General features: G+C 40.1%; 1 protein-coding gene across 18 annotated transcripts in view; it reads right to left on the bottom strand.

The window, feature by feature from the left end:
• TENM2 (teneurin transmembrane protein 2) overlaps nucleotides 1-25,779 on the bottom strand; it is a 753,358-nt gene that overhangs the window by 187,249 nt on the left and 540,330 nt on the right. For all 18 annotated transcript variants that reach the window (XM_028717464.2, XM_028717467.2, XM_028717466.2 and 15 more), the window contains 2 exons: nucleotides 23,741-23,975; nucleotides 7,141-7,379 (listed from right to left, as the gene is read on the bottom strand). In XM_028717464.2, coding sequence (XP_028573297.1) covers nucleotides 7,141-7,379; nucleotides 23,741-23,975 — 474 coding nt within the window. The remainder of the gene's footprint in view (nucleotides 1-7,140; nucleotides 7,380-23,740; nucleotides 23,976-25,779) is intronic.

Genomic DNA, 25,779 nt, shown 5'->3' with positions numbered 1-25,779 from the left:
TTGCAATTTCTGTATAGTATAGCAAAAGAAGAAGTCACACAACACTGCAACCACTCAAACTAACCAGCTGCTGATTTCCGGATTACAAATCATAGCAACAAAAGTCACAAGTCTTTTAAAAGCCTTTGTTGAAACCAAACACATGTTCTCCCTCAGACATGTGACTGATTTATTTGTTTTTAAAATATATTTCTATATTGTTCTTCACCAAAACAGTCATAGGACAGCTTACATCAGAACAAAGTAATACAAAGCATAATACACAATAAACCAAAACATTAAAACAATTCCAATCAATACATAAATGTCACAATTAGCATCAAAACTTATAAAAAAAACTTAAGCAGCCCCTAAAAGCCTGACAAAATGTGAGTTTTTATATGAATATAAAGCAGGGGCGAAACACTACTCAGTGAGGTCATTCCAAAGAAGTGGAGCTACTATCGAAAAAGTTCCCATACAACATAGCTCATTTAACTGAGGAACCACCCGGACAGCCTCCATCACTGATCTTAATGCATGGGTAGGCTAATACAGGATAAGGCGGTTTCTGTACCCTAGGTCATCAATGGCTTTAGATGTCAACATAAGAACCTTGAATTGCACCTGGGAACCAGTGCAGCTGTTTCAGAAGAGAGTTGTATGTGACCAGCCCACTGTTCCCACCAAAACCCTGGCGACCACATTCTGCACTAGATGCAATTTCCATATCATATTCAAGGGCAACATCAAGCACATTTCAGGAGTCAATCCAGGATGTCGGCAGAGCATGGATTATTATGAACTGGAAATTGTAGTTTGTTTGAGTGAAGGAGACTGCGAGTGGAAGCAAATGACAAAACTTGGCTCCAGATCACGGCTTGTTTAGAGATAAACAAAGCACAATTCCTGGTTCAATTCTCACACAGCTAAGCAAAATATTGTGATTTGGCCTGTCGTCCCGCCCCCCCCCCCCCCCCCGCTCACTCTAGGAGAGAAGCAAAGCAGGAGCAATCTGCTCATCCATAGCAAACCATTAACCATGGCTTACCATGATGTGTGAACACTTCTGTATCTTAGCAGTGGTGAAAATGGAGAGAAATAGCATATTAAGGATATTGCAAGCCAATTTTAAAAAATATATTTGAGCACTTCAAGTTTCTGATATAAAATTATTGACTTCAGGGAGCAGAAATGTAAAAGATAAAATAGCATAAAATGTTAGGTGGCAAACATATGAAACTAGAAAACTAAAAACCTTAGTGATTGGGTGTGTGGGTGTGTGTGTGTGTGTGTGTGTGTGTGTGTGTGTGAGAGAGAGAGAGAGAGAGAGAGAGAGAGAGAGAGAGAGAGGATAGGTAAAAACCAATGTGATGAATAAGGTCATCATTTCAGTCTTGCTAGCACTTTCTCTTTGTATCCTAACTGAAAGACAGAGCCAAAAAAATCTTAATTTACTCTTTAATTGGCTCATTCACCTTGACCTTCAACTAAATCCAACTGCAGTCATTGTAGTGCCAGTGCCAAAGGTGGCAGCCAGCCAAAAGTAAGTTCTTTCCAACCATATAGATGTAGTTATCCACTTTTCACAGACTGAGATATTCTTTATTGTTTTAGTGTTTGTATAACCTCTCAAACATTTCTAGTTAAACATGTTCCAAGTCATCTCTGGATTGCAATGAATTATAAATCTGAAAGCATTCATATATTAACATATCCAACTAGTATATATCCAATTAATAACTTAACATATCTAATTAATGATACAGGGTGTTTTTTGTGTTTTTTAAAAAAATACACATATATCAAAGTTGTTACTCTAAAACTATGTCATTTGCTTTGGGGTTTCTTGCATGTATAATGAAACCTGCAGTTTCCCCCTCAATGCTGTATGACTACTATCTAGCACAAATCGTGTACCAGTACCATGACATCCTTGACATGTGTAGACATATTTTTTTTAAAGACATGCTAGAATTTCTGTCTTACTGCTGATGTCATGTTAATGTTAGCCTCAATCCTGCAGCAACAGTGTAACTATTGGGCAGTGAAAATATTATGGACAGAAGTAAGGACTATAATGCATAGGAGAGCAGTGCTGGCTAGAGAAATGAAACACCCCTGCTTCAGATGGGGATGGAAAGAGTTAAAAGAAATGCATGCAAACATTTTTAAATGACAGGAAACTACTTAAGTGTCTTTACAGAGGAACTAAATATAGGATATATGTAAGTAAAAGCATGAAAACCCGTTTAATACACCCAAATATCATGTAGGCTTGACCAGTAGGAGAGGCAGCAAGCAATTGTGCCTCATACTGATGTCAGCCCAGTCTGCATGTAACGTTAACTAGGACAGTAGTCCTCAAACCTTTCAGACCTGGGACTTATTTTTTTTGCTCAACCATGGTTTGTGTCACATTTATTATTATTTTCACTATATATTTGTTTGATGGTACTGTTGTTGCATCCACCTTAGTCACGGTCCCCATCCCTAGTTGAAGCCCAAAGTGTTAGGCAACATCCTGATACATCTTCCATCACTTTTGGTGATGTGATTTAACTGGCCAACTATGAAACAGCTGAGCCCTACTAGGCATGGAAATATAGTAATAACAGCTGAGCCCTACTAGGCATGGAAATATAGTAATATGAAAACTTATAGGTGTTAAGATTGTGCTAATTACATTCCTGTTAGAATACTGAATATGGTTGGCCATGTCACAAAGCTGGATAGTAGGAAAAGTAGCCAAAGACAGCAGCTTCTGTGCCAACTGGTGATGGGGTGTGTGGTAAAATCCCAAGGTACAGTTATAACACCAGTTCTGAAAATCTTATGTTTGATCTTATGAGCTACTATGTTAACATAACAGATTGTAGGAATTGGAAGTTTTCTTGTTATACTTGCCTTCTTGTGCCAAAATGTAGACCATCATGGGTCAATCTTTTATTTAATCAATTTACAAGAGAGAACTGATGATTTAACCCCCTTTTTATTAATAGTTGAAGGTAAGGTCTGAAATAATAATATTATCTACATTTTCAGTCAAAAGCTGAGAACTAAATGGATTGTATTCTCCCTATTCTGTGCATACACTAGGGTTGTTATATAAGTATCTCCTCTTCACCATCTTTTTCTGTCATTTCCCCTTTATTTCCCCAAGTCCAGGTCTATTTCACATGATGGAAGGCAGCAAAATAGTCCCAGCACTCTAAAATTCATCAGTATGAGTCTCAACATATCAATTTTCAAGTAGAACAACTTTAAATACATTGCAGGCTTTTAGCTTCCCTAGAAAATAATACTTCTATTGTTTCCCAAGGAAACCCTAAGTACCCAAAATTACCACGCTTTTAACATACTGACATGTTGATGGCCTGATGCTTTTCCAAGCTCAGAGTCAGATTGACAGAAGTCAGAGTAGTTTAGAGGAACACTTAAAATATGGCATTTTACATTTGGAAAGAATTACTGCAGTGAAAAAAAAAATGACAAGGTGACTTTCTAATTCACAAAGTTTGGCATGGAAGGAGAGAACAAAAATGAATTTAACTGACAAACGCTTTCATCTCTGATCCAGCTACAAAGAGCAAAGATAGGCCAACAATAGGGTTTGTGGTATATGCTTCCTATTAACTACTCAGAGCAATGCTGACTGTATTTTTTTCTGGGTTTATCACTTGATCCACTGTTTAAGAGGCACACCTGTTTTAAAAGGACTAAATCCAAATCTCATAGCCTTTACAATGGATTTTGTTATATTTTGGTTTGGGGCTTTCAGAATTATCTGACAAAGTGGTGACAAGTTTTTGACACAATGTGCTGATGCTTAAAGAAACCCAACACAACAACATAATGTACAATATATATGTCACATGATCTTTTCTTTTTTTGTGTCTTTCTTTGTTCATTGTATCCTGGTAATGGTTTTATATGTGTTTGGTGATCATAATGTCTAAAATCTTTAATAAATATTTTATTTTAAAAAAAAAAACAATATATATGTCACATGATGTTAGAAGGAACACACAGAGAAACCCCTTAAAGAAAACTTACTGCTGAACTGATACACATGCTTTCTTTCTAGTTATGTAAAACTGCCACATCTTAGTCAATTGCATTTGTGCAAAAGTAGGAGGGAGCACAGATGACAAAAATTAATACATGAAAGCTGTTGAAACTGCTCTATAAAAACCAGCTCTTTAAAAATAGTTCTATCTTCAAAACTTTAATACATTTCCATCTTCTTTTTCCCTGAGATAAAGCTTTTTTGTCTTGCTTTTAATTTTATGCTGTTGCTTTTGTTGTCCAGCATTATAGTTTCAGGGGAAAGTGAAAGATGGCACAGAGCCAAATTTTCCAGCCTAAATGCCTCCAGGAAAAAACAAAACATTTCCGTTGAACCTCTTTGGGGGTGCATAAACATGCATGTGTAATAAATATCATATGGAACATAATACATTCCACATACTTTACCATGCACATTATATTTGTACTTTTTTAGTAACTGACTTTACATGTTACCAATATTGGAATAGAAACATAGGTTTTTAATGAAATAATTAAGGGGTGGCTCTTTTTTTGTTTAACCTCTAGCTAGTGCAGTATGATGCCCTGAAATATTCACCTACAATATTCTATTTCCATCTAATATAATAATGACAACTGTAAATTAAATATCAAATCTTGCTAAGGTCACAGCTTAGAAGCATGTTGTAGACAACTTATTTGAAAAGTTAAACTGTACATTGTATATAAATGAATTTATCTGTATCTATAAAAAGCAGAATTTAAGAAATGCTTAATGGCAATTTAACTCCCGTACTCGTCTTACTGGCAGCCAATTGAAATGTTACTCCACCATATGGAGGCTGATAAATGCTTCCCTATGGTGGCACTTCTTCACAGCTGGGGATAACATTTGCAAGCACTTTTAGCACTTAACCTGTGTGTTCTTCCAATCCTGTGTACAGATTCTCTGCCAGTATAGTTGCAGCGTGGGATGTTCAGCACTGCCATACAAACTACTTAACTGGTACAGCACATGGTATAAGGCAGGGCTTCCAAACACCCAGCACTGCCACAGAAGCATTTTACATTTTACATACAGCATACATCTTAAATACACAACTGGAAGTAGAATTTTCAAAACAGAACAACACAAATAATGTTAGCCACATCAACATTCAGTAGGATTCAAAATATTTTTCTATTACAGTCATACCTCGGGTTGCGAATGTGATCCGTGCGGGAGGCACATTCGCAACCCGCAGCGTTCGCAGCCTGAAGTGTCGTGTCTGTGCATGACATCATTTTGTGCTTCTGCACATGCGCGAGTGCCGAAACCCAGAAGTAACCCGTTCCGGTACTTCCGGGTTCAGCGCGGTCCACAACCCGAAAATGCACAACCAGCAGCGTTCGTAACCCGAGGTATGACTGTATACTTCTATACCACTCTTCAGAAAGTCCAGTGCAGTTTCTAAGGGTTCCAAAAAGTTTTCCATCTTGACACTTATCAGGCTGACGCCTGATTTTGACTGTTTTAATCCTTGCTCTCCAATGACAATGTTAATAAATGTTCACAGATGTTAAACAATGATTGAGCTTTTGTGCCAGGTAAAGAAGATGAGCAATGCAATCCTATGCATACTTACTCAGAAGTAAGTCCTACTATATGGGATTTTACTACCTAGTAAGTGTATTTAAAGGGACGCGGGTGGTGCTGTGGGTAAAACCTCAGCGCCTAGGACTTGCCGATCGCATGGTCGGCGGTTCGAATCCCCGCGGCGGGGTGCGCTCCCGTCGTTCGGTCCCAGCGCCTGCCAACCTAGCAGTTCGAAAGCACCCCCGGGTGCAAGTAGATAAATAGGGACCGCTTACCAGCGGGAAGGTAAACGGCGTTCCGTGTGCTGCGCTGGCTCACCAGATGCAGCTTGTCACGCTGGCCACGTGACCCGGAAGTGTCTGCGGACAGCGCTGGCTCCCGGCCTATAGAGTGAGATGAGTGCACAACCCTAGAGTCTGGCAAGACTGGCCCGAACGGGCAGGGGTACCTTTACCTTTACCTTAAAGTGTATTTAGGATTAGAGACTAATGTAGAAGAAGGATGCAGACTGCACAACTACTAGTTTGGTTCCTTTTAAAGGAAATTCACTCTCTCCACTAACAAATTCCATTCTTCATTCATATTTTTCTCCCTTTTATTTGCCACACATGTATCTTGGGCAAAATTAAAGCTTTTTTGCTTGTATTTCTATACATAATCTTCAAACTCCCAGCAAAAACACCTCTGTCAAAAGCAAAATGTACAGATATGTAGAGCTTGCAGCATGCACTCTAATTAATGGTTGCATGTTTGATAACTGGAACAGTGGTTTTTATGTAATCAAAGAATGAGGTTTGTAAATTATGTAGGTTTATTTGATTTTAGCAAACTTCTGGCTGTCATTAGAATTATGGTGGAGGTGGAAAAGCCCATTCACTGCCAGATTGTCTTGATACAGTAGACTTAACATCTGAGGACACGTAAAAGATCAATACCAGGACCAGCCAATAGTACACGGAACAAGCTGATTCAGAAACAAAGACAATACGCAATCTAACAATGCAAGAGTATGGAGCAGCTAAATCAGTGCCACAGAGCATGACACGATGGAATAAGAACAAAAGTTAAAAAGGGGCTTTATGTATGTTGACTTTCAAAGTACCAATTATTGTGCAGACAACAAAACCTGTAAAAAAGAAATAGTGGCTATGCAGTATTCCAATTCACTAGCTATTCTGCCTCCTACCACCACCAGCCTGCCCCATTCAGCTCAGGATGTATAAAACTGATAGAATTAGGTCGTATAAAGAATCCAACACTTGTTGTTATTTCAAAACAATACAAACTGGGCATGCTTCAGGGTTTTACAGTGAAGTATTTCGTAGCCCAAACTATTAAAAAGGCTTGGTATATATGCTAACAAATTTAAAAAACAACAGCCCTGCTATCTAATTAAAATTAGATTAGGTTCTAAAATCTCCAGTGTCTTTAAGCAATGTATTTCTCTCCCCCTACCCCCAAATAATTGAAGAAAGGGATTTTGGATGAGGGGCACAGCAGGATGGAGTGAAGCAGTTGCGCACTTCATGTGAGATTTTTTTGAAATATGGACTTACCTATGAAATAGGCCAGCAGGATGGCGAGCAAGATTGCAGCAGCAATCGCTGATAAAGCAGCACATTTCCAGCTACAGTACTTAGAGGGCTTTTTCAGCTTGAACGCATTTCTGGAAAAAGTATTTCTTGGTAGCAGTCTGGGAGGTGGTGTGTAAACTGTTCCTGAGGTCAAAGGGTATCCAGGGGAAGAACTGCTGAATAGAGGAGTTGTTCCAGAAGATGTCTTGAACAAGAAATGCCTGAAATGCAAACAAATGAATCACAGTTAACAAATATAGGACAGACGAATAACTCAGCTGTTTTGGAATACAAAGTAAAACAGTGGCACAGCCGTTCAAGTGGGTGGTCATAACTACTCCTTGTGGAGCAAAATCCATAGTTTAACTATGCGCTGAGTGAAGAAGTACTTTCTGTCATCTGTCCTGAACCTTCCAACATTCAGCTTCACTGGATGTAAATGAGTTCTAGTATTCTAAAATAGGGAAATTAACTATTCTCTATTCACTTTCTCCATATCATGAACAATTCTATATACTTCTATCATGTCTTCTCTTATTCACATTTTCTCTAAACTATAAAGACCCAAATGCTGTAACTTTTTCTCATAGGGGAGAGTCTCCATTCACTAGAACAGCCCAGTTGCTCTTTTCTGAATCATTTCTAGCTCTACAATGTCATTTTTGAGGCAAGGCGAAAAGTAGCGTACACAATTGGTTGTAATGAACAGAGTTCTGCTCAGGCCCATTTAAATTAACAAACATGGCTAGTCTAGGTTCATTAATCTGTGCAGAACATAGTTGGATCCAACCCAGGATTCCAGGTGTGGCTGCACCATAGATTTGTATTATGGCATTATGATATTGGCATTTTTATTTTCAATTCCTTACCTAATGATTCCCAGCATTGAATTTTTCACAGCTGCTGGATCTTGGGTCAGCATCTTAATTGAGTTATCTGCTATAACTCAAATGTTTCATTCCTGGCAGTAACCACCAATTCAGACCTCATCAACATATATGTGAAATTAATATTTTTGATCCCAATGTGCATCACTCTACACTTACTTACATTGAAATGTATTTGGCATTTTGCTGCTCATTCGTCCAGTTTGGAGAGATCCTTTTTGGAACTCTCTGCAATCCCTTTTTGTTTTAACCACTCTGAAACATTTGGTACCACCAGAAAACCTGGCTACCTCACTGTTCTCCCCTAATTCTAATTTGTCATCCAACTATCCAACCACCTCCCAGGCCAGTCTCCTGCTACTAATGTATTTAAAGATTTTTTTATTTGTTGGTCTTTATGTTCTTAGTGTGGTTCTCAAATTCTTTTCTAGCATTCCTTATTGTCTACGCTACGGAAGTAGCAGTACTCACAGAGAATTAGGTGATAGGAACCTTGGTGACTGTGCAATTTCCACAAACAAAAACACCAAATAGAAGGGCAACCAGAAAACAGAATATTATCGTGCCATTCAGGAAAAAATCCTAACATTATAACAGAAAAAAATAAAACCAACAACAACAATAATAATAGAAGTAGTTGTGAGATATAAAGAGAGCTTCGTGACTGACATATTGTCATTTCACCTTAAGAGACCTAAATAAATTTGTATGCAAAGCCGGTAGAAATGATTCTAAATAAGCCTTTGCCAAGGCAACAGTTTCCTGGGCACATTGACTGATTCTAGGAAGAGCCAGAGTTCAGTAACAGACAACGTCCCAAGTTCAATTCCAGCTAAAAGCAGAGGATAGCAGTTATGTGAATAGCCTCTGCCTGAGGCCCCAGAGACCTGTTGCCACTCACAGGAGACAATACTGAGCGGGGTGGACAATTAGGCTGCCCTGGAATAAGACAGACTCCTAAGTTCCTATGAATGAAGGCCACAGTCACTTCATTTTTTTAAATATCCCCACCCTCATTTTAAAAAGCTGTATATACCGTATTTTTCGTTCCATAAGACACACTTTTTTCCTCTTAAAATCTAAGGGGAAATGTCTGTGCGCCTTATGGAGCGAATGTGTGGTCCCTGGGGCTGGGGGGGGGAACCTGGGCTTCCCCCACCAGCCCCGACCTGCTCTTTGGGGCTGGTGGAGGGGGAAAGTGCTTCCCCAACCTGCTTTTTGGGGCTGGGGGAAACTTGGGTTTCCCCCCCAAGCCCCGCCAAGCTCCTGAGCAGCTTTGGGGTAGCCCGCGAAGCCTCTGCAGGGCAGCGGGGAGCCTTCATCCCGCTGCCCTGGGGAGGCTTCGCGTGGCTATCCCTGGCTTTTGCGGGAGGTGGGGGAAGGGACAGAGCGAGGCTCCTTTGCCCCCAAGAGCAGCATTTTTTTCTTCTTGAATTCTCCCCCCCCCCCCAAAGTAGGTGCACCCTATGGTCAGGTTCGCCTTATGGAGCGAGAAATACGGTAGTCCACATAATTGAGCTTGCATCACTCTTAAACTTAGCTGACTTTTGCATAGCATGTATTCAAACTAAACACAGTAACAGAACTGATGATTTGGTTGATACAGGTTTAAGAACATGTATTTATTAATTATTGGAATTAAATTAAATACAGTAACACAGCTGTTGATCTAGGTGATACTGATGTGAAAGAAACACTCTTGATATACTAATTAGAACTGACACTTAAAAGAAAATTGTTTCACACACGATTTTCAAGCATTACCCAGGGGTTGCTGTCAGCATTAGATGCCAGTAAAAGTTGCAGTTATCCTAAAATAGATATTAATAGCCCTGGAGTTTCAACTAGTAACTATTTGATTAAGATTTGCTTTACTTATTGCTATACTGGGAGGGCAGAGGAAGTGAGGAAACATAATGCTGTAAGATCCATTAGATGATGTGTAGGATTCATAAATGCAATTAGGCTATATAATTTCTTCTTAATGTAGATGCCTCAACCCTATTTTAATGACAGCCCTGCTATTAGGTATGGTAACATATCTTGCTTCTGGGCCAAAATTTGAGGATACTGTGCTGTCCATTATATCTTGCGTGTATGTGTGGATTTCCTAGGTTAACTAAAAACTGTCTCTGCATTATTTCCACTATTTACCCATCATTCATAGGAACAGGCATACCTGTTGAAGCCACAACAGATGCAAAGCACATGTTCATATTTTCTGACTGTATTCTTAATATGTTTTAACCTGTTCTGGGAGTCATTTTGGTTGATCACATTACATAGTTCAATTGTACTGGAATTTCTAGGGAAATTAGATTTGACTTACAGATACCAAAAGCTCTACTGTTTAACAAATGAATGTGCACTCTCTCTACATGCATGCATGATACTACATAACTTTCATGCAAGGGATACCTTCCACAGAAGGCTATTCACATATAAAACCCTTTAGGAAGAAACAGGAGTCATGCAGAAATGGTGCTTTGCTCCTTAAGACGAGAAGGTGGTTCACACATTCAACTAAAGCTCATCAGCTGTACTATAATCAAGTAATGTCCACACATGTGGGAACCAGCTAGAGCCTAAAAACAAGGATCTGAATGTACATGGAGAAAAAGAAAAGAATAGAAAAAAGGCAAATATTTTCACATTGTTTATGAACATTACCAGTCCTTGGAACAATGATATCTGTTCTTTGTTTCCTGAGCATTGAGATTAATCCATTCCTTTTCTTAAAAAAATCAGTGTCTGTGGCATATGATACTTAGCACTACAGATAGAAAGGCTGGTTATGGAGGATGTCAGATTAGAAGTCATAATGAAAGACAGGAAAGAAGAGAATCTGTGTAATAGCACACTGGAAAAGAATACTAAGCATGAGTCATGTCTAGAAAGTGAGGAGTGCACACGGGGAGCTAGCAGAACTCTTTGTGCTCCTGAAGCTGTAATTTTCTAGGACAGCAGCTTTTTCTTTGTGGAAGGGAGATTGCAGTGATATCTTAAGTATCTCACCAAAAATATAGTTAACAGCTTATTAATCACGCTTCCATCTGTAACAGTCTCTCTAGAAATAAGCAGCAACATACAGCCATTTGCAAGTGGGTTAGAAAATAAATATAAATTTAGCGGAGAATAGTCATAATCAGAACAAAAGGCTAAAGAGCACAACCTTCTTAGGATTACATTGAGGGTTAGGAATGGAAGCAAAGCTACTATTTTTTTAGAATCGTATTGACAGACTCTGATTTCAATAAAGATAAAACCTTTTAAATACACTCCTATTTCTACCATACTGGTATTGCTTTGCTTCCCCTCGCCAGCAGGAGCTTCATAGCACTGAGCTGATGCCTGATACAAAATGCTGACTCCGGGAATAACCATGGTGTGCCATTCATGAACCCATCATGTGAAGTGTGCCTTCCCTCTCTATCTTCCCCAGTCTGTCAATCCCCACCCCCTTACCAACTCCCAGGTGGGAGTGGGAAGAAGGCAAATTAGACATCACTTCCAACTTTAGCAGAACTCTCACCTCTTCTACAATGCCTCTATTAGCAAATGCCCAGTGGGAGAGATCCTGATGACTTTTTTATTGTGATTTTACACCTAGTCCTGCATTAGGGGTAGCCAACATGGTGCCCTCCATATGTTGTTGGACTATAACTCCCATGATCCTCAGCCAACAAGGCCGATGAACAGAGATGATGGGAGTAATAGTCCAACAACATCTGTAGAGCACCACATTGGTTACCCTCGTCCTACGCTATATTTTAAGAGCTTCCCTTAAGAAGATGAAAAGTCAATAGGGGGTGGACAGATGAGCAAGGTTACCAAGAAGTCCAAAGAAGAAATCTGTAGTCAGAAATCACAAGACCCTCTGATAAAGGAGATGATCAAACTCCCTCAGGTGAGCAGTTCATTATACACAGTGGGATTTCAAAACAACTTTCAAACCTGGATGTCTCTTTTGCCTTTGAAAGATGACCATCTGTCATGGATAGTTGTGGTTCCTGCATGGCAGGGAGTTGGACTAGATGACCCTTGGGTCCCTTCCAATTTTACAATTTTTTGATAAGGGCCTGGTTTGCTCAACGCAATAAACCAAACTATGGCTCACCCCGAATGTGGCAACACGTGAGCTTCTGGAGAGCAGATTGCAAGCACTTTGCTCCTCCTGAGTCCTTTTTTCTTCTATCCCATACTAAGTTGAGCTGAGCATACTGTCCAAAACTGGGCTTGCGGTTATGCTCTCTCCTTGTGAACCCCAAGAACAAACCTTAACCACAGCTTGGGGTTAGTGAGGAAAGAGCTTAAACCACAAGCTGGGGTTTAGCTCAGTGTGGCAAGGGAGGAAAAATAACCAGGAGGAACAAAGCATTTATGAGCATCTCCCCAGAAGCCCACAAGTTTGTGCAGAACAAAATAAAAAAATTCCTTCCAGTAGCACCTTAGAGACCAGCCAAGTCTGTTAGTGGTATGAGCTTTCGTGTGCATGCACACTTCTTCAGATAGGTATCTGAAGACATGTGCTTGCACACGAAAACTCATACCAATAACAAACTTGGTTGGTCTCTAAGGTGCTACTGGAAGGACTTTTTTTATTTTGTTTCGACTATGGCAGACCAACATGGCTACCTACCTGTAACTAGAAGTTTGTGCAGCTCCTGCTAAGTCATAGCATGGATGAGGGTGTCAAGCGAGCCAAGTCAGCAGGGAACAAACTAAACTTCCAAAACAAAAGCACAGTGCCTGGGTAGAAACACTGGTCTGCTTAAAAAGCCATCAATCAAATCCGAATTAAAAAATGCTCCTAATGATACATCTTTCTTGGTCTATGCAATATTCAGATTAAATGGCACAACAGGAGCGGAAGTTAACCTAGAACAAGGTCCTAGAAAATGGGGCACACATTCTAAGTCCTTATGACCAAATAAAAAATGTCTATTTAGGGCATTGTCACAGACAGACAGGCACCAAGTGAAACTGATACACTAGCTGCCCAAGTGCACATGGATGTAGGTAACAAAAAGTGCACATCTTCATGGGTACGTGTGTGTGTGTGTGTGTGTGTGTGTATACTGGGAATCCACTACTGGCAATAGATTCCCAACATATATTTACATTATAAAATATATGATCCTAACTCATAATGCTGTATGCTCTTCCTCCAAGGAAAATGTAAGGAAAATGTCATGTGTGAAGCAGCTTGAATTCAGTAATTAAAGAATGAAACAGAGGATTAGAATTCTATTTCAAGTGTATGTCTCCAGATAGATAAGCATATGCACAGATAAGCTGTAAGTACAAACATATGGAGAGGCATCTCCTTTGTCCACACAAGCATATGCCCATGGTCACAGATAGGCACAACTTGCTGTTTCAGTATGTTTGCTGGCCTGCAGCATATAATCAATATTCAAGTAACTGTTCATGGTTTGGTAGCCAAGGAAATGCCATTAGGTAGGGAAACAATGATTTAGAATCAACACATATATATTGTGGCACTTAATACCTACTCAAGCACATTCTGAAGCCTTTCAGGAGCAAACATGTTTCTAGCACAGCTTTATCTAAAACGTGGCACACCAGTCTTCTAACGGTTAATGTTTTTTTTAAAAAAATGCTAGTTCCTTAGGCCACAGAGGCAAAGCTTTTTAAAAAAATAAACATAAAAAAATGCAAGTGTTAAGTCAGGCTGTCAAGTGTGGTGCCTTAAGTTCCAGAATAGCTTGTCACTGCCATCTTGGTACTCTTAACACAGACACATTTGGACACGCAGAAACACAGTGCTTGAAAGTTGCCTGACAGGAAAGTAGCATGTTAGACTAAAAGGCAGGTGCCAGTTTTTAGGCAACTCATTCTGTCAAAGCATTAAGCTGAGCCTAAAGGGACATATGTGTGCTGAGAAAATATCTTAAATCAGGTAGAGGAACAATAGAATTGCTGCTGTAGCATCACATGTCTAAATAAGTGGTAACACCTTGCGGGGAACTAGTTCATTTTCTACAGCTGAGATGCTATTTTCCTTGTAACAGGGAAATGCTGACACTTGCACTCCTGTGTCACTTCATAGGTCTATAGGGGAATGGCCTTCACCTAGTCAGAGATCAAAAAGTTTGATTTTGCCTCAAGGAAGGCACATGTACGTTGCCACATTGTGGGGTTAGAGAAATCAATGAAGGCAGACACTTGCTTTTCCAATTGATAACACAACATAACACATGCTCGTCTTTTTATTATTATATCTATTTATACCTCGCCTTTTCTCTGACATGGATTCAAGACAGCTTACATATAAAAATATGAAGAGCTAAAAACATAGAAAAAAATTAAAAAACAATTAAACATTGATATCTACCTACCTACCTACCTACCTACCTATCAACTATATATATCAGTGCTTTCCAAACTTTTCATGTTGGTGACACACTTTTTAGACATGCATCATTTCACGACACAATAATTCAGTTTTACTAGCAAACCGGAGGCGCTCTTCAGCAGGGGAATGTGCCTGTAAGCTGTCCGGGGAGGGTGTATGTGTGCCCCCAACCCCCCTGCAGCTGGGGCAACACCAGCCCCAAGCAGCATTGCTCCTTGCGCCACCATCCCCGGATCTGAGCCGTGCAAGGTTGCTTGGGCAGAACGGTGGGGGGACTCAACAGCTATGCACCCCAATTGAAGGGCACATGGTTGCCACATCCCCACACTGCCCTCTCTGAGCAGCCTTGCAAGGCTTGGCTCTGGGGAAGGCAGCGCGGGAAAGGCGTAAGCACGCACCCCTCAATCCCAGCCTGGGATCGCACGGCTGCCGCATCCCAGCAGCCTTGCAACTTGGATTGCAGCCTCAGTGCCTGCTTTTGTGCTGATAAAGCACAGTTGTGTGTTTCGTGTTGTTTTACTTGCTGCAAACCTGGAAATAAGTTCTCCTTGTTCTCCTTCTCTTTCTTTCTCTCTCTATCTATCTGGTGAGGTGTTCCAAGGGTTAAACTAGAGATTGTCCCATTGCCTAGAGAGGCCCAGGACTCCTTGAGAGACTTGGGGGGGGGGCATTTAAATACTAGACTATTCTGTTCTAGCCACCCTGGAGAGGGGGAAAAATGGCTTTGGAATCTTCCAGGAGTAGTATTATTGATGGAGGTTGGTGCATTTGGAGGAAAGGTGAGTAAATAACTGCAAAAAAGGAGGATGATTTGTTGCTGTTTTTCAGAGACTAGAGTAGGGGGAATTGGACTTCAAGCAAAGATGCAGATCAGGAATCCCATTTTTTGCAACCATCAAGTTCAGCCTGGGAGCAAGGCATTTGCAAAAAAAAAAAAAAGCATTAAAAGGGTTCAGAACTGTCAGATCTTTAAATCCACCCCCTGTAGGTGTTTGCTTTTAAATGGTGGTGTTAACCTGCAGGAATCAAGCCCACTAGAGCTGCCATGGTGATCAGCACAGATCACCTGCCTATTTACTGTGCAGAGAAATGTGTGCAGGGCAAGGCTGTGATGCTGAATAAACGGGCTCTCCTGAATAAACAGACTCTCTGGGCAGGGGCGCCTGTACACCCCTGGCACTGACTCCTCCTCGTGCGCCAGAACCCACCCAGCACGCACAGACCCCTGACAGGCCACAGCCGAAGGAGGTGCAGCAAGTGGAGCATGCGCTGTGGTGCAGCTGGAGGGGACAGGCAGGCTGGGCAGAAAAGGAGTGTGCTGCCCCGCAACCCAAGAGGCTTCAGTCGCTTCAGTGGAGGGAGAATTCGCCTCAGGTAAAAAGACTGGAAATCAGCTGCTCGATCCAGCGTGACACAACACACTTCCACACTGCAGCCGACACACTAATGTGTTCCGACACACAGTTTGGAAATCTCTAATCTATATGATACAGATGGTTACAATAAAAACAGCATGGCACCAGCCCTTCAATAAAAGAAGTCCAAAAGTGTGTTGGAACAAGAAAGTCTTAACCTAATGGTAGAAGGATAGTTTCTGTAGGAAGAGAGTTCCCAAGTCTGGGAGCAGCCACCAAGAAGGCCCTCTCCCACTTCCCTAGCAAGTGTGCCTATGAGGGTGACAGAACCAAGAGAAGGGTATTGCTTGGTTCATGTGTGCACTAATATAAATAGGAATATAATGGTCTAAGGACCACAGATGCAGCAACTAACAGTCAACAGTGAGGAAGTACACCACAAAGCTAGCTACTGTTTTATGCTTGCTGTACTATGAATCAAGCTGTCATTTACCTATATACAATTGCCTACTTGACATTTCTAGGGTATATTTAAGATCATGTTAATCTTGTGCCCAGAATTAACCTTTTAGAAAGAACCTAGATGTGATCTTCCTTACAGCACACTTTCTGCTCCTGTAGTGTGATGAAACAGAATGTGGTGAAAGCTCTGGATTACTGTCAGATATGTACATATGGATGAGTATAATATAAAATGAACTGTCCTGAGAAGTATTTTGGGAGAGAATGCAATGAGCCAGCAGGCATGCATGTGTACCTACACTGAGTAGAAGAAGAACTTTCCCACTGTGTGTTGCAGGCACAAAAATAACATTAAGCTCCAGGCAATTCTCTTTGAGCTTCTACATCTGAAGGAGGAAGATTATTTTTTTAAATGAGCTGTCAGACGCCTTCTGACCTCACAGGGCTTCTTGCCGATAGTTATAATGTCCCAGCATGCCACGCATTTGTTATTAACAGTATCAATAAAGCTAATATCACGTTGCCCTTCAGTGGAGGGTTGTGGGGTTTGTTTTGTTTGTTTGTTTTGTTTGAATGAGGCGAATATGAAAGCTACTCATGTTAATTAATGAGTTAAGCCTCATAACCTCCCCCGAGAGAAGGGCAGACTCTCAAGCTTGTTTAAATCTCCAGAAGGACATGCCTTTTCTGATTGTCAAAAAATAATAATAATATCACAATAAATAAGACATTCCACCTCTAAAATATTATTACATTTTAAAGCTTGTCATTAAGGGCCATCACCAGCCAGTTAATCCAGAAATAATATGATTGCCACCACCTGCTCCTCCTCAAAAACAGGGTTCGTAGACTCAGAATCAGAGTGCAAGCAAAAAACACATGTATGCAAAATATTTCTATCCTGCTTTCGGCAGAAAACTAAGTATTCAGGTATTAATCCACTGCTGCAGAAAGTCATTCAAGGGAAAGTGGAGACATACTGGCAAGCCTCATCCCCTCCAGTATGATATAAGACTATAAGAAGAGCCTGCTGGATGAGGCCAGGGGCCCATCTAGTCCCATATCCTGATCTCACAGAGGCAAACCAGATGCTTATGGGAAGCCCACAAACAGCATTTGAGCACAACAGCATTCTCTCCAGTGGTTTTCAGGAACTAGTATTTAGAAGGACACCATCTCCAACTGTGGAGGTAGAATGTATCTATCAGGGTCAGTAGCCACAGATAGCCTTATCCTCCATGAATTTGTCTTTTAGAGCTATCTATCATTGCTTCTTGTGGGAGCGAATTTTACAGTTTAGGTGTTATGTAAAGTACTTTCTTTCATCTGTCCTGAAGCTCCCAACGTTCACCTTCACTGGATGGCCGTGAGTGCAAGTGTTATAAGACAGGGAGAGAAAATTGTCTCTATCTACTTTCTCTATACCGTGAGTAATTCTATACACTTCTATCATGTCTCCTCTTATTCACATTTTCTTTAAACTAAAAAGTCCCAAATGCTGTAACCTTTCCTCACAGGAGAGTTTATCCATCCCCTTGATCAGTCCGGTTGCCCTTTTCTGAAGCTTTCCCCACTCGGCAATATTATTTTTAAGGTGGAGAGACCAGAACCGTATGCAGCATTCCAAATATGGTTGCACCATATATTTATGAAATCATGATACTTGCCATGTTAATTTTAATTTCTTTCCTAATGATCCCTTGCATGGAATTTGTCTTTTTCAAAGTGGCTGTACACTGGGTTCCTTAGGGTTTAAAATCATGTGTGAAGGCCCTATGAGTAGAGGAAGCTCCTCATTCACAAATTTAGCCTCCAGCCCATGGAGCGCTATAAAAAAAGGGCAGGACTTAACAGTGCACTTCCTCTGTTCATTGTGCAATTGTCTTCACATGAGTAAAATGAATCTCCAAATAGGGCTATAGTTGCAATTTTCAAAAACACAAGCCTCCCTCACACCATTGTGCACATTGACTAGGGTTATGATTTGAGCAGGATGTGATTTATTTTATTCATTTGTTATCTTGGTAATATTCCTCCAAGGAATATTTTCCATCACTATTTTATCCTCACAACAAGCTTGCAATGAAGATTGAGAAAGATGAGAAATAATCACTGGCCCAAATCATTCAGTAAGCTTCATGGCTGAGAGGGAATTAGCCATAGAAGCCATAGAATCATAGAGCAGGAAGGGACACAGAGGGCCATATAGTCCAATTCCCTGCAATGCAGGAATCCTGTCTCTGGATGTGCTTGAACCACCAACTTTCTGGTTAGCAGGCAGACACACTGACACATTGTCATCTTACGATGCAGGCTGCCAGGTTCCGCACCCTCACTGCCCCTTGACTGGACAGAAAGAATAGAGCAACACAGTTTAAACTGGGTCAAATAATGCCACAACTTTACTGACCACAGATGTAAGAGGTTTGACACAGGCGTTGGGCATAACCAATTACTTCTGACCCGCCTGATGGAAGTGAATCAGGGTCAACCCGGCAATGGGGGAGTCCTATGATTTACATCAAATTGCTGCCTTGAGCAGTGCTGTGGCCCAAGCCCTCGCCTGGGAGTACGGAAAAAGCCACTCCTCTCGGATCCCTTTAACGGGATACCCTATCTTTCGGAGGGGTGGGGCAGAGACTACAACTGAGTGCAGGGGGCCAGGGCAAGGAACCTTAAATACCCTGGGAGCAGACCTGAGTTATTGGTCAATCTGCAGGCAGGCTTGGATCTACTTCCCAGCCGGTGAGGTCAGCATTAAGCCCCAGCATCCAGAGGCAGAGTCAGATCCACTGGGGGAGGCGGTGCCACTTCAAAGCACTGCTGAACTGGGTAACGGTAAGTGGACTTGTATACAACAGCAACGATAAAAAGTTGTGCTATTATAAGTTCCCTGGAAGTCCAGAAGTGTCTGCCTAGTGTCTGAAATTCATTAAATAAAGAAACAAATATTTAAAATTATGCAAAACCCTGGTTACTGACAAAAATGAAGGAAAAATATTCTTGCAGTGCTCAAGAATAGCCCTAATTTCTCTTGCTATTTAAACTTTTTTCTTTCTTTCCAGACTAAAGCATTGCTAATTACAGTAATGCAGACTTAATTCATACCAATATAAATAACACCAGGCAGGCATCAGAACTGGCATTAGGACATCATGCAATCTTTGACAAATATCCTTTCAAAGGAAATCTATAATAGCTTTTGGGTTACCCTAATTTATGAGCCATTATGCCTTTGATTGGCATCTGCAAATGGCCGATGTGTGGTTTCCATAACAAAGGAGCCTAATACATTGAAGGCAATGATGTAAACTTGCACTGTAAAGCATGGAACCATCAACAGAGCTCTCATGAAGAATATTTCAAAGTAATTAAGCCTTTAAACAAAAAACTGTTTCCCTACTCAACATCAAATTATGTTATCTAAGTGTGAATATTTGTTATCAGGCTGCTCATAATTCACCTCAATAAAAATGACTGTTTGAATAGCAATAAACTGACACGACCAGACTAGAAAATGTGGATCTTTTGCAAAAAGAAAGTCAACCAAACAGACAACCAAATAAGAAAACAAAGTTTCGTACCTAATGGTGAAACAGCAACTACTGAAGAAATGAAACATAGCATCTTTGTGACACAGTCACATCACTTTAGTCAAGGATATGACTGCTCTCTTATGATAAGTACCCCACTTCCAAGTAAACACTATCAACGTTTACAAGAGTTTGCAAATATTTAAGGAAACCAAATGCTAAATAGTTGGGGAGAATTTCTGTACACGTAATTGTATTATTTTGTGTTACATAGGGAAGAAAATGTATTTCATTGCAACACTTAACTCTAAATGTCTGGGGAGAAGTTATACATAAACAATTGCATCATTTCATGCTAAAGGGGGGGGGGGGGAGGTGAACAAAACATAATAAAAATAAAATTTTGTTCCTAAGAGGTGTTTAGTATAGATCGCAAAAGTCCCAATATTGAGATTAATAAGCTGCCACATTTCAAGGAAGACGAAGAAAACTGTAAAATTAAAGTGCAGTGCAATGTGAAAAGTCTGTGGCCAACTGGGAGTACAATGTCAATGAAGTAAGCTAAAGTCATAAAGCATGATTTCAGGGGAATGTGTCCTGTTGTTTCTCTGATTTTCCCAATAAAAAATTACAGGTGGTAGTATTTGTAAAAGAAGGAACTAAATTATGGATTAATTTTAAAAGATACAGGTATATTGAGATCAAGCGACAGAACTTAATTTCACAAGAAATTAAGAACACTTAAAAGCTCTGAAAAGGTTAACCATCTCATGATAACTGGGTTATCTGCTTTTACTGTTACTTTAAATATAATTCACTTCTGAGTAAGATGACCTTATGATCATAGCACCTCACATGTATGCCTCTACAAATAATCGTCCTATGGTTCCAGTATCATGAACAACAAGAATTCAGCAAATGCCTCATGGAAAAGGTATATTGTGGATGAGAGAGAGAATATATCATAAATCTTAGTCCACAGCAACTCCTACAGGCAGATACACTGTGTCCACAGCCAGTAAGCTAAACCTCAACAATGTTCTGAAATAGCTGGATGCCTCATAACCCTTTGTAATCTAATTTTAGAAATGGTAACACTGAGAAACTTGGAAGGTTCAGTGTGTCAAAATAGGATCAGAATTTTCATCAGTGCAATTCTCAGCAATAAGTGCCAGATCCACTATACTACCCAAGATTAAGCCACAAATTGTAGCTGACTTATTCCCAACAAATTTGGCAGCAAAGAACAAGGCCTGGGCAGCTGGCCAAAGCATCCTTATCCCTTACAACCTTCTTGAGTCAAAGAAATATGCTCTGGGGGGTTCTGTAGTTGAGTCTACATTCACTTATTGTGTCTATGGTTGCCGCTGGTTTGTGATAGCTTTCCTTTCACCTTTGGCCTTGATTCTCCACGCCTCACAAACTTTTCATGGACCCTCTGCAATAGGATGACATAAAAATACTAAATTACAGCTATTTAGGAGTTTAGAGTTCTCTTTTCTAAGTCTACTGCAGTAGAGCTAAGTGGGGGGAAATCTTTTACCTTCCAAAAACACAGAGATTGACCATGAAGTCTTAGTTATTTTATTTCACTCCCAAAAATAACCTTTTTAAAGTATTTGATAGGATTCAATGGCATTGCTGTCAGGAGTGAAGGGAATTGCCGGTAACATAAATTCACTGTTAAATCTTACCACAAATATTTTTCAGAACAAGTTTTAGAAGTGTCAAGGCCACCATTAGGTCCTGTCCAGCCACCAGTCCCTAACCTTTCACTGGCATTCTCTGGGTGAAATCTTGCCAAGGACTCACTACAGTAGTAGACAGGTGCAAAGCCTTACCACCTTAATCTCCGATCTCGTATCTCAATGCCTGATTCGTTACGTTTCATGTCCGCCCATGTAAATATCCCATTTCCTCACTTCAGCTTCTATTTTGACTCATTTGGACACTATGTGACATCTACTGAGACAAACTGTGTATGCTGTTACCTACTTTGGACCTTTGCAGTAATTGTTGCTGCTTCTGTCATACTGTTTCCTCACTGTTAAGCTTGTTACCCCTGGAACTATGTTACAACACAAAAATGACTTTCACTTATTAAATGAAGGCATCTATGTTGCATCAGGTACCACATCTCCAACCCCTAACCTATTCAGACCATAATTTCATTCTGCATTGTAACATTTTAATTAGCAAATTCAGGGAGGAAATTTAGTCATATCGAAAGGGATTTGCACAAGGCTTCACCAGTTCATCCAAATCCATCAGTAGAGATGATGTCTGGGGAGCTAGTGCTGTGTACTACTAGGATGGGATGTTAAGAACTAGCAATAATGTATCCGTGGGGAACTGGGAACTAAACAGTGCCAAGGAACTTTGCCAGAGGAGCAGGTGAGAAAGGGATTGTACAAAGAAAACAATAAATAAAGAGTTATGACTATTCTGGCATTTTGAAGAATCTCAATTTTTCTGCATTCATAAACTGAGGATGAATTTAATAAAAGAAGAAAACATATATAAAATATAATAATAATGGAGGAAATTTACAAACAGTAAATTGTATAATTTTTTCTATGTGTCATCAGTTAACAAGCACAGTACCTTTTAAACATTACTGTCTTCCCCACAGACATCAAACTGACAGTATGTACAAAAGGGATTTAAGTGAGCCTGTACGTTGCATGAAATATAAATTAAAAGTATTGTTCTGTCAGTCTTGAATCTGGGATTGTTTCTCCAGGTCTCCCAAAACACTGTCAGAAGAATAAATCAGTATTCAAATAAAGCAAACAAAGATAAGCTGAGCTGACCAACATTTGTTTTTAAATGAGTTTATATTAGTTTAGAAATTAAATACAGTACTTGGTGAAATTACTTCAGAACACACCTAAACCACTGTCTTTCCATTTAGGCATATTCTTTTGTTTTTGAGTAACACTTTCCTTCCTGGCAGTTGTAATTTCTATGGGCACAATTAAGCCAAAGTGAAGCATCTAAGTCCCATTAAGATAGGCACTTACTTGAATGTCTCCCATTGGAATTAATGGGTTCTCAAAATGCTTAATGTCTGACTAGATCAGGGGTCTGCAACCTTTAAGACAAAAAGAGCCACTTGGACCCGTTTCCGAAGGAAAAAAACCTGGGAGCCGCAAAACCGGGAAGGTGACGTCGGGACGGTGCGTGACTAACACACACACCGCCCCCATGCGACGTCACAGCCAGTACAGCGCCCGCCACAGTGGGGAGTGTCAGGGTGCACAATGCGCCTCCTCCCCTCGCTAGTATCCGCCCCGGAGCCGTGGCAAAGGTGTAAAAGAGCCACATGCGGCTCCGGAGCTGCGGGTTGCAGACCCCTGGACTAGATCATATCTATAATTTTATGAAGCACTTAAGTATAACTTAATAACATTTGATTATAAGTATCCAAATAAAATTGCTGCTTATCAGAAACAATGTATCCAAATATTGGTTAATTATCCCAGAAACCAGACTCATACACTGATCCAGTTCACACATAATGATAAGGCCAAACCATGATTTTGCACTAATGTGAAAACATGTGAAGTTTGTGGCTGCTGCAACCATCCCGAATCCTATGCTGTTATGCTACTCAGGACTAAACCATAATTTGGTTGAGCATTATATCCAAACATGGGGTCATGGTTTGTCTCACTCTTGACAAGCTCTGAGCTGTAACTAAGGTTTGCTCTTGGATTCCTAGTCATGGTTCGTTTGGGGTGACACACCACAAAGCTGGATTCAGACATAATGCTAAGCCATGGTTTAGCCATGGATAGGTTACAGGAGGAGCACAGGGGCCATAATCTTTGCTCCAGAAACATGAGCATTCATGATAAGCCATGGTTTGGCTTAGTGTTATATATGAACTGGACCAATGGCATTCAAAGTCATAATGCCTTCCAGTCAATTTCACCAAATGTCAATCTTTTATTGATAGCCTACCTGGTCTCAAGTGGCACATTGCTATTAAGCACCCAGCTGTCCTGTAACTGAACAGATTCAGGAGTGGTGGCTAGATCATTCGGAGCAGGAGCTGGTGCATGGATCTGGTTCCGTCGATTAGTTAGGGAGTTCCTGTTGAGGGAGTTGGCAGAAGAGTGATGATGGGATAGAGTATGATTGTGAGGTGGTGGAAGAGGTGGTCTCAGAGTTGACTGGCTGTGATGATTTGAAGGGCCTAAAAGGGAAAAGAGAAGTAATAAATAACTATGAATTTCCCAATATTTTGGGAAACAATCAAACCTAAACGCTTTAACCCAAAACTATGTTCACTTACCAAGTAAGTGTTCTTAGAACTACGTTCTAAAGGAAACAGATAAACTTCAGCTCTTTTGAAAAGATACCACTTAAGAAGCAGCTATATGTATATGAAGAATGTTAAGCAACTATCGGTATTTCCTTTTCACATTAGCATCTGATTCTTTCTTTAATCCTGATCCAAAAGTTACCAGAAGAGCATGGAAGCTACTTGCCTGACATTTAGTTTCATGCTACTCTAAGTAACAGCTTAAATAGGATATTATGTGAGTCTACCTCACATATTTTACACATTGCCAGAGCAGTTTGGCTTGGAACAGAAGAATATGGCTCCTGTATCACTCTGACAATGCATTCATCTGACTTTAGATTGCTTCAAACCATTCCGGTCCACAGCATAATTTGAAGGCACACAATATAGTAACCTTTCTGAAACTGAAAAGGATTTCGTCTGTTCAGTGCCTTGAAGGAAGGTTGCTAGGGAACACAACATATAGCTACTCACCTCCAAAATAGAAAAAAAGAAAGATGGGATATAAATGTTCTAAATTAATAAGTAAATAAAATGTTGTACAACATTCCTACTAAAGTAACTGGAGTATTTAAAAGTACATGGTCATCTAATCAATGTGCTTAAAATCTACATTTTAAAATAATAAAGGCAATTAGATAATTTGTAAAAAAGATACCCTACATTATGTAAGTCTTCAAAATGAATGGAAGACAAAAAAACCAAATGTAACAGGCAAGTGAAATATTAATAGCATGTTTAATAATTACACTAATTTGTAAATTTCTAGAGAACAATAATTAGTAAAAATAACATTAGCAAAATCGTAATTATACTGATGTATGTTTATTTTCAGAAACGTGAAAATACATTTTGTATTTAATGAATCAAATAATTAAAGAAAATATCAGTGAGGAAAATGTTGTAGTTAGGAACAAAGGTTTATGGCAATACGTGTTCTACACAAAAGTTGAGGAATTTAAGTTATCTTTTAAAAATATGAATGCAGCTAACTCACATTTTAAGTGGGAATGGTTGGAATCACCCTCTGCCTGCAAGGTTGAGGGCTATTTGTCCTACTTGGGGAAGAAGACAGGAGGGCCCTAGGACCCTGCTAGTGCCACAGCCTTAGGGCCTCCTTGCCAAGCTGGGAACAGATGCTGACTGAAGGCTCATGCTGCTTTCCCAAAGCTAGGTAGGGAGTAGTGGTGGGAGTAAATAAATTGAGAGTAGGCTTCCTCTGCTCTCCATTTATTCCTCACCCACCCATGCAAAGTTGTGACCATATATGTAAAATAAGCGCAAGTTGCGAGTTACCAGTATATAAACTTTTAAAATATTAACATAACTATAGGCTTCTTCAAAAATGCTGAACAGAAGACCTGTGGTTTAGAAGCACCACAAAAAAGATCATATAGTTAACTTTTGGAGTGCACATTCTAGCAATCTATGGTGGACAAGAGCGAAAAACCGTTCTCACAATCAAACCTAAGAAGTGTTTGCAAAACTGGCTATGGGAGTAGTTAAATTCCTTCTCTCTATGTCAAGAGCCTAAAATCACCTCTTCAAAGCTATATCCATTTAACCCTTTTTCTCCACATCATGATTTCAACAAAAATCACCTTTCCAATACTGCTTTTATCAGTGGGAGCTTCCCTAGAAATGCTACTAGAAGCTTTCAAGAAGTTGTTTTTGTTGGGATTATGGCAAGGAA

The sequence above is a fragment of the Podarcis muralis genome, chromosome 2 (genome assembly GCF_964188315.1).
Source record: "Podarcis muralis chromosome 2, rPodMur119.hap1.1, whole genome shotgun sequence".
NCBI classification, from domain to species: domain Eukaryota; kingdom Metazoa; phylum Chordata; class Lepidosauria; order Squamata; family Lacertidae; genus Podarcis; species Podarcis muralis.
The sequence above is the reverse complement of the archived record's forward strand: the minus strand, read 5'-3'. Positions and strand labels throughout refer to the sequence as shown.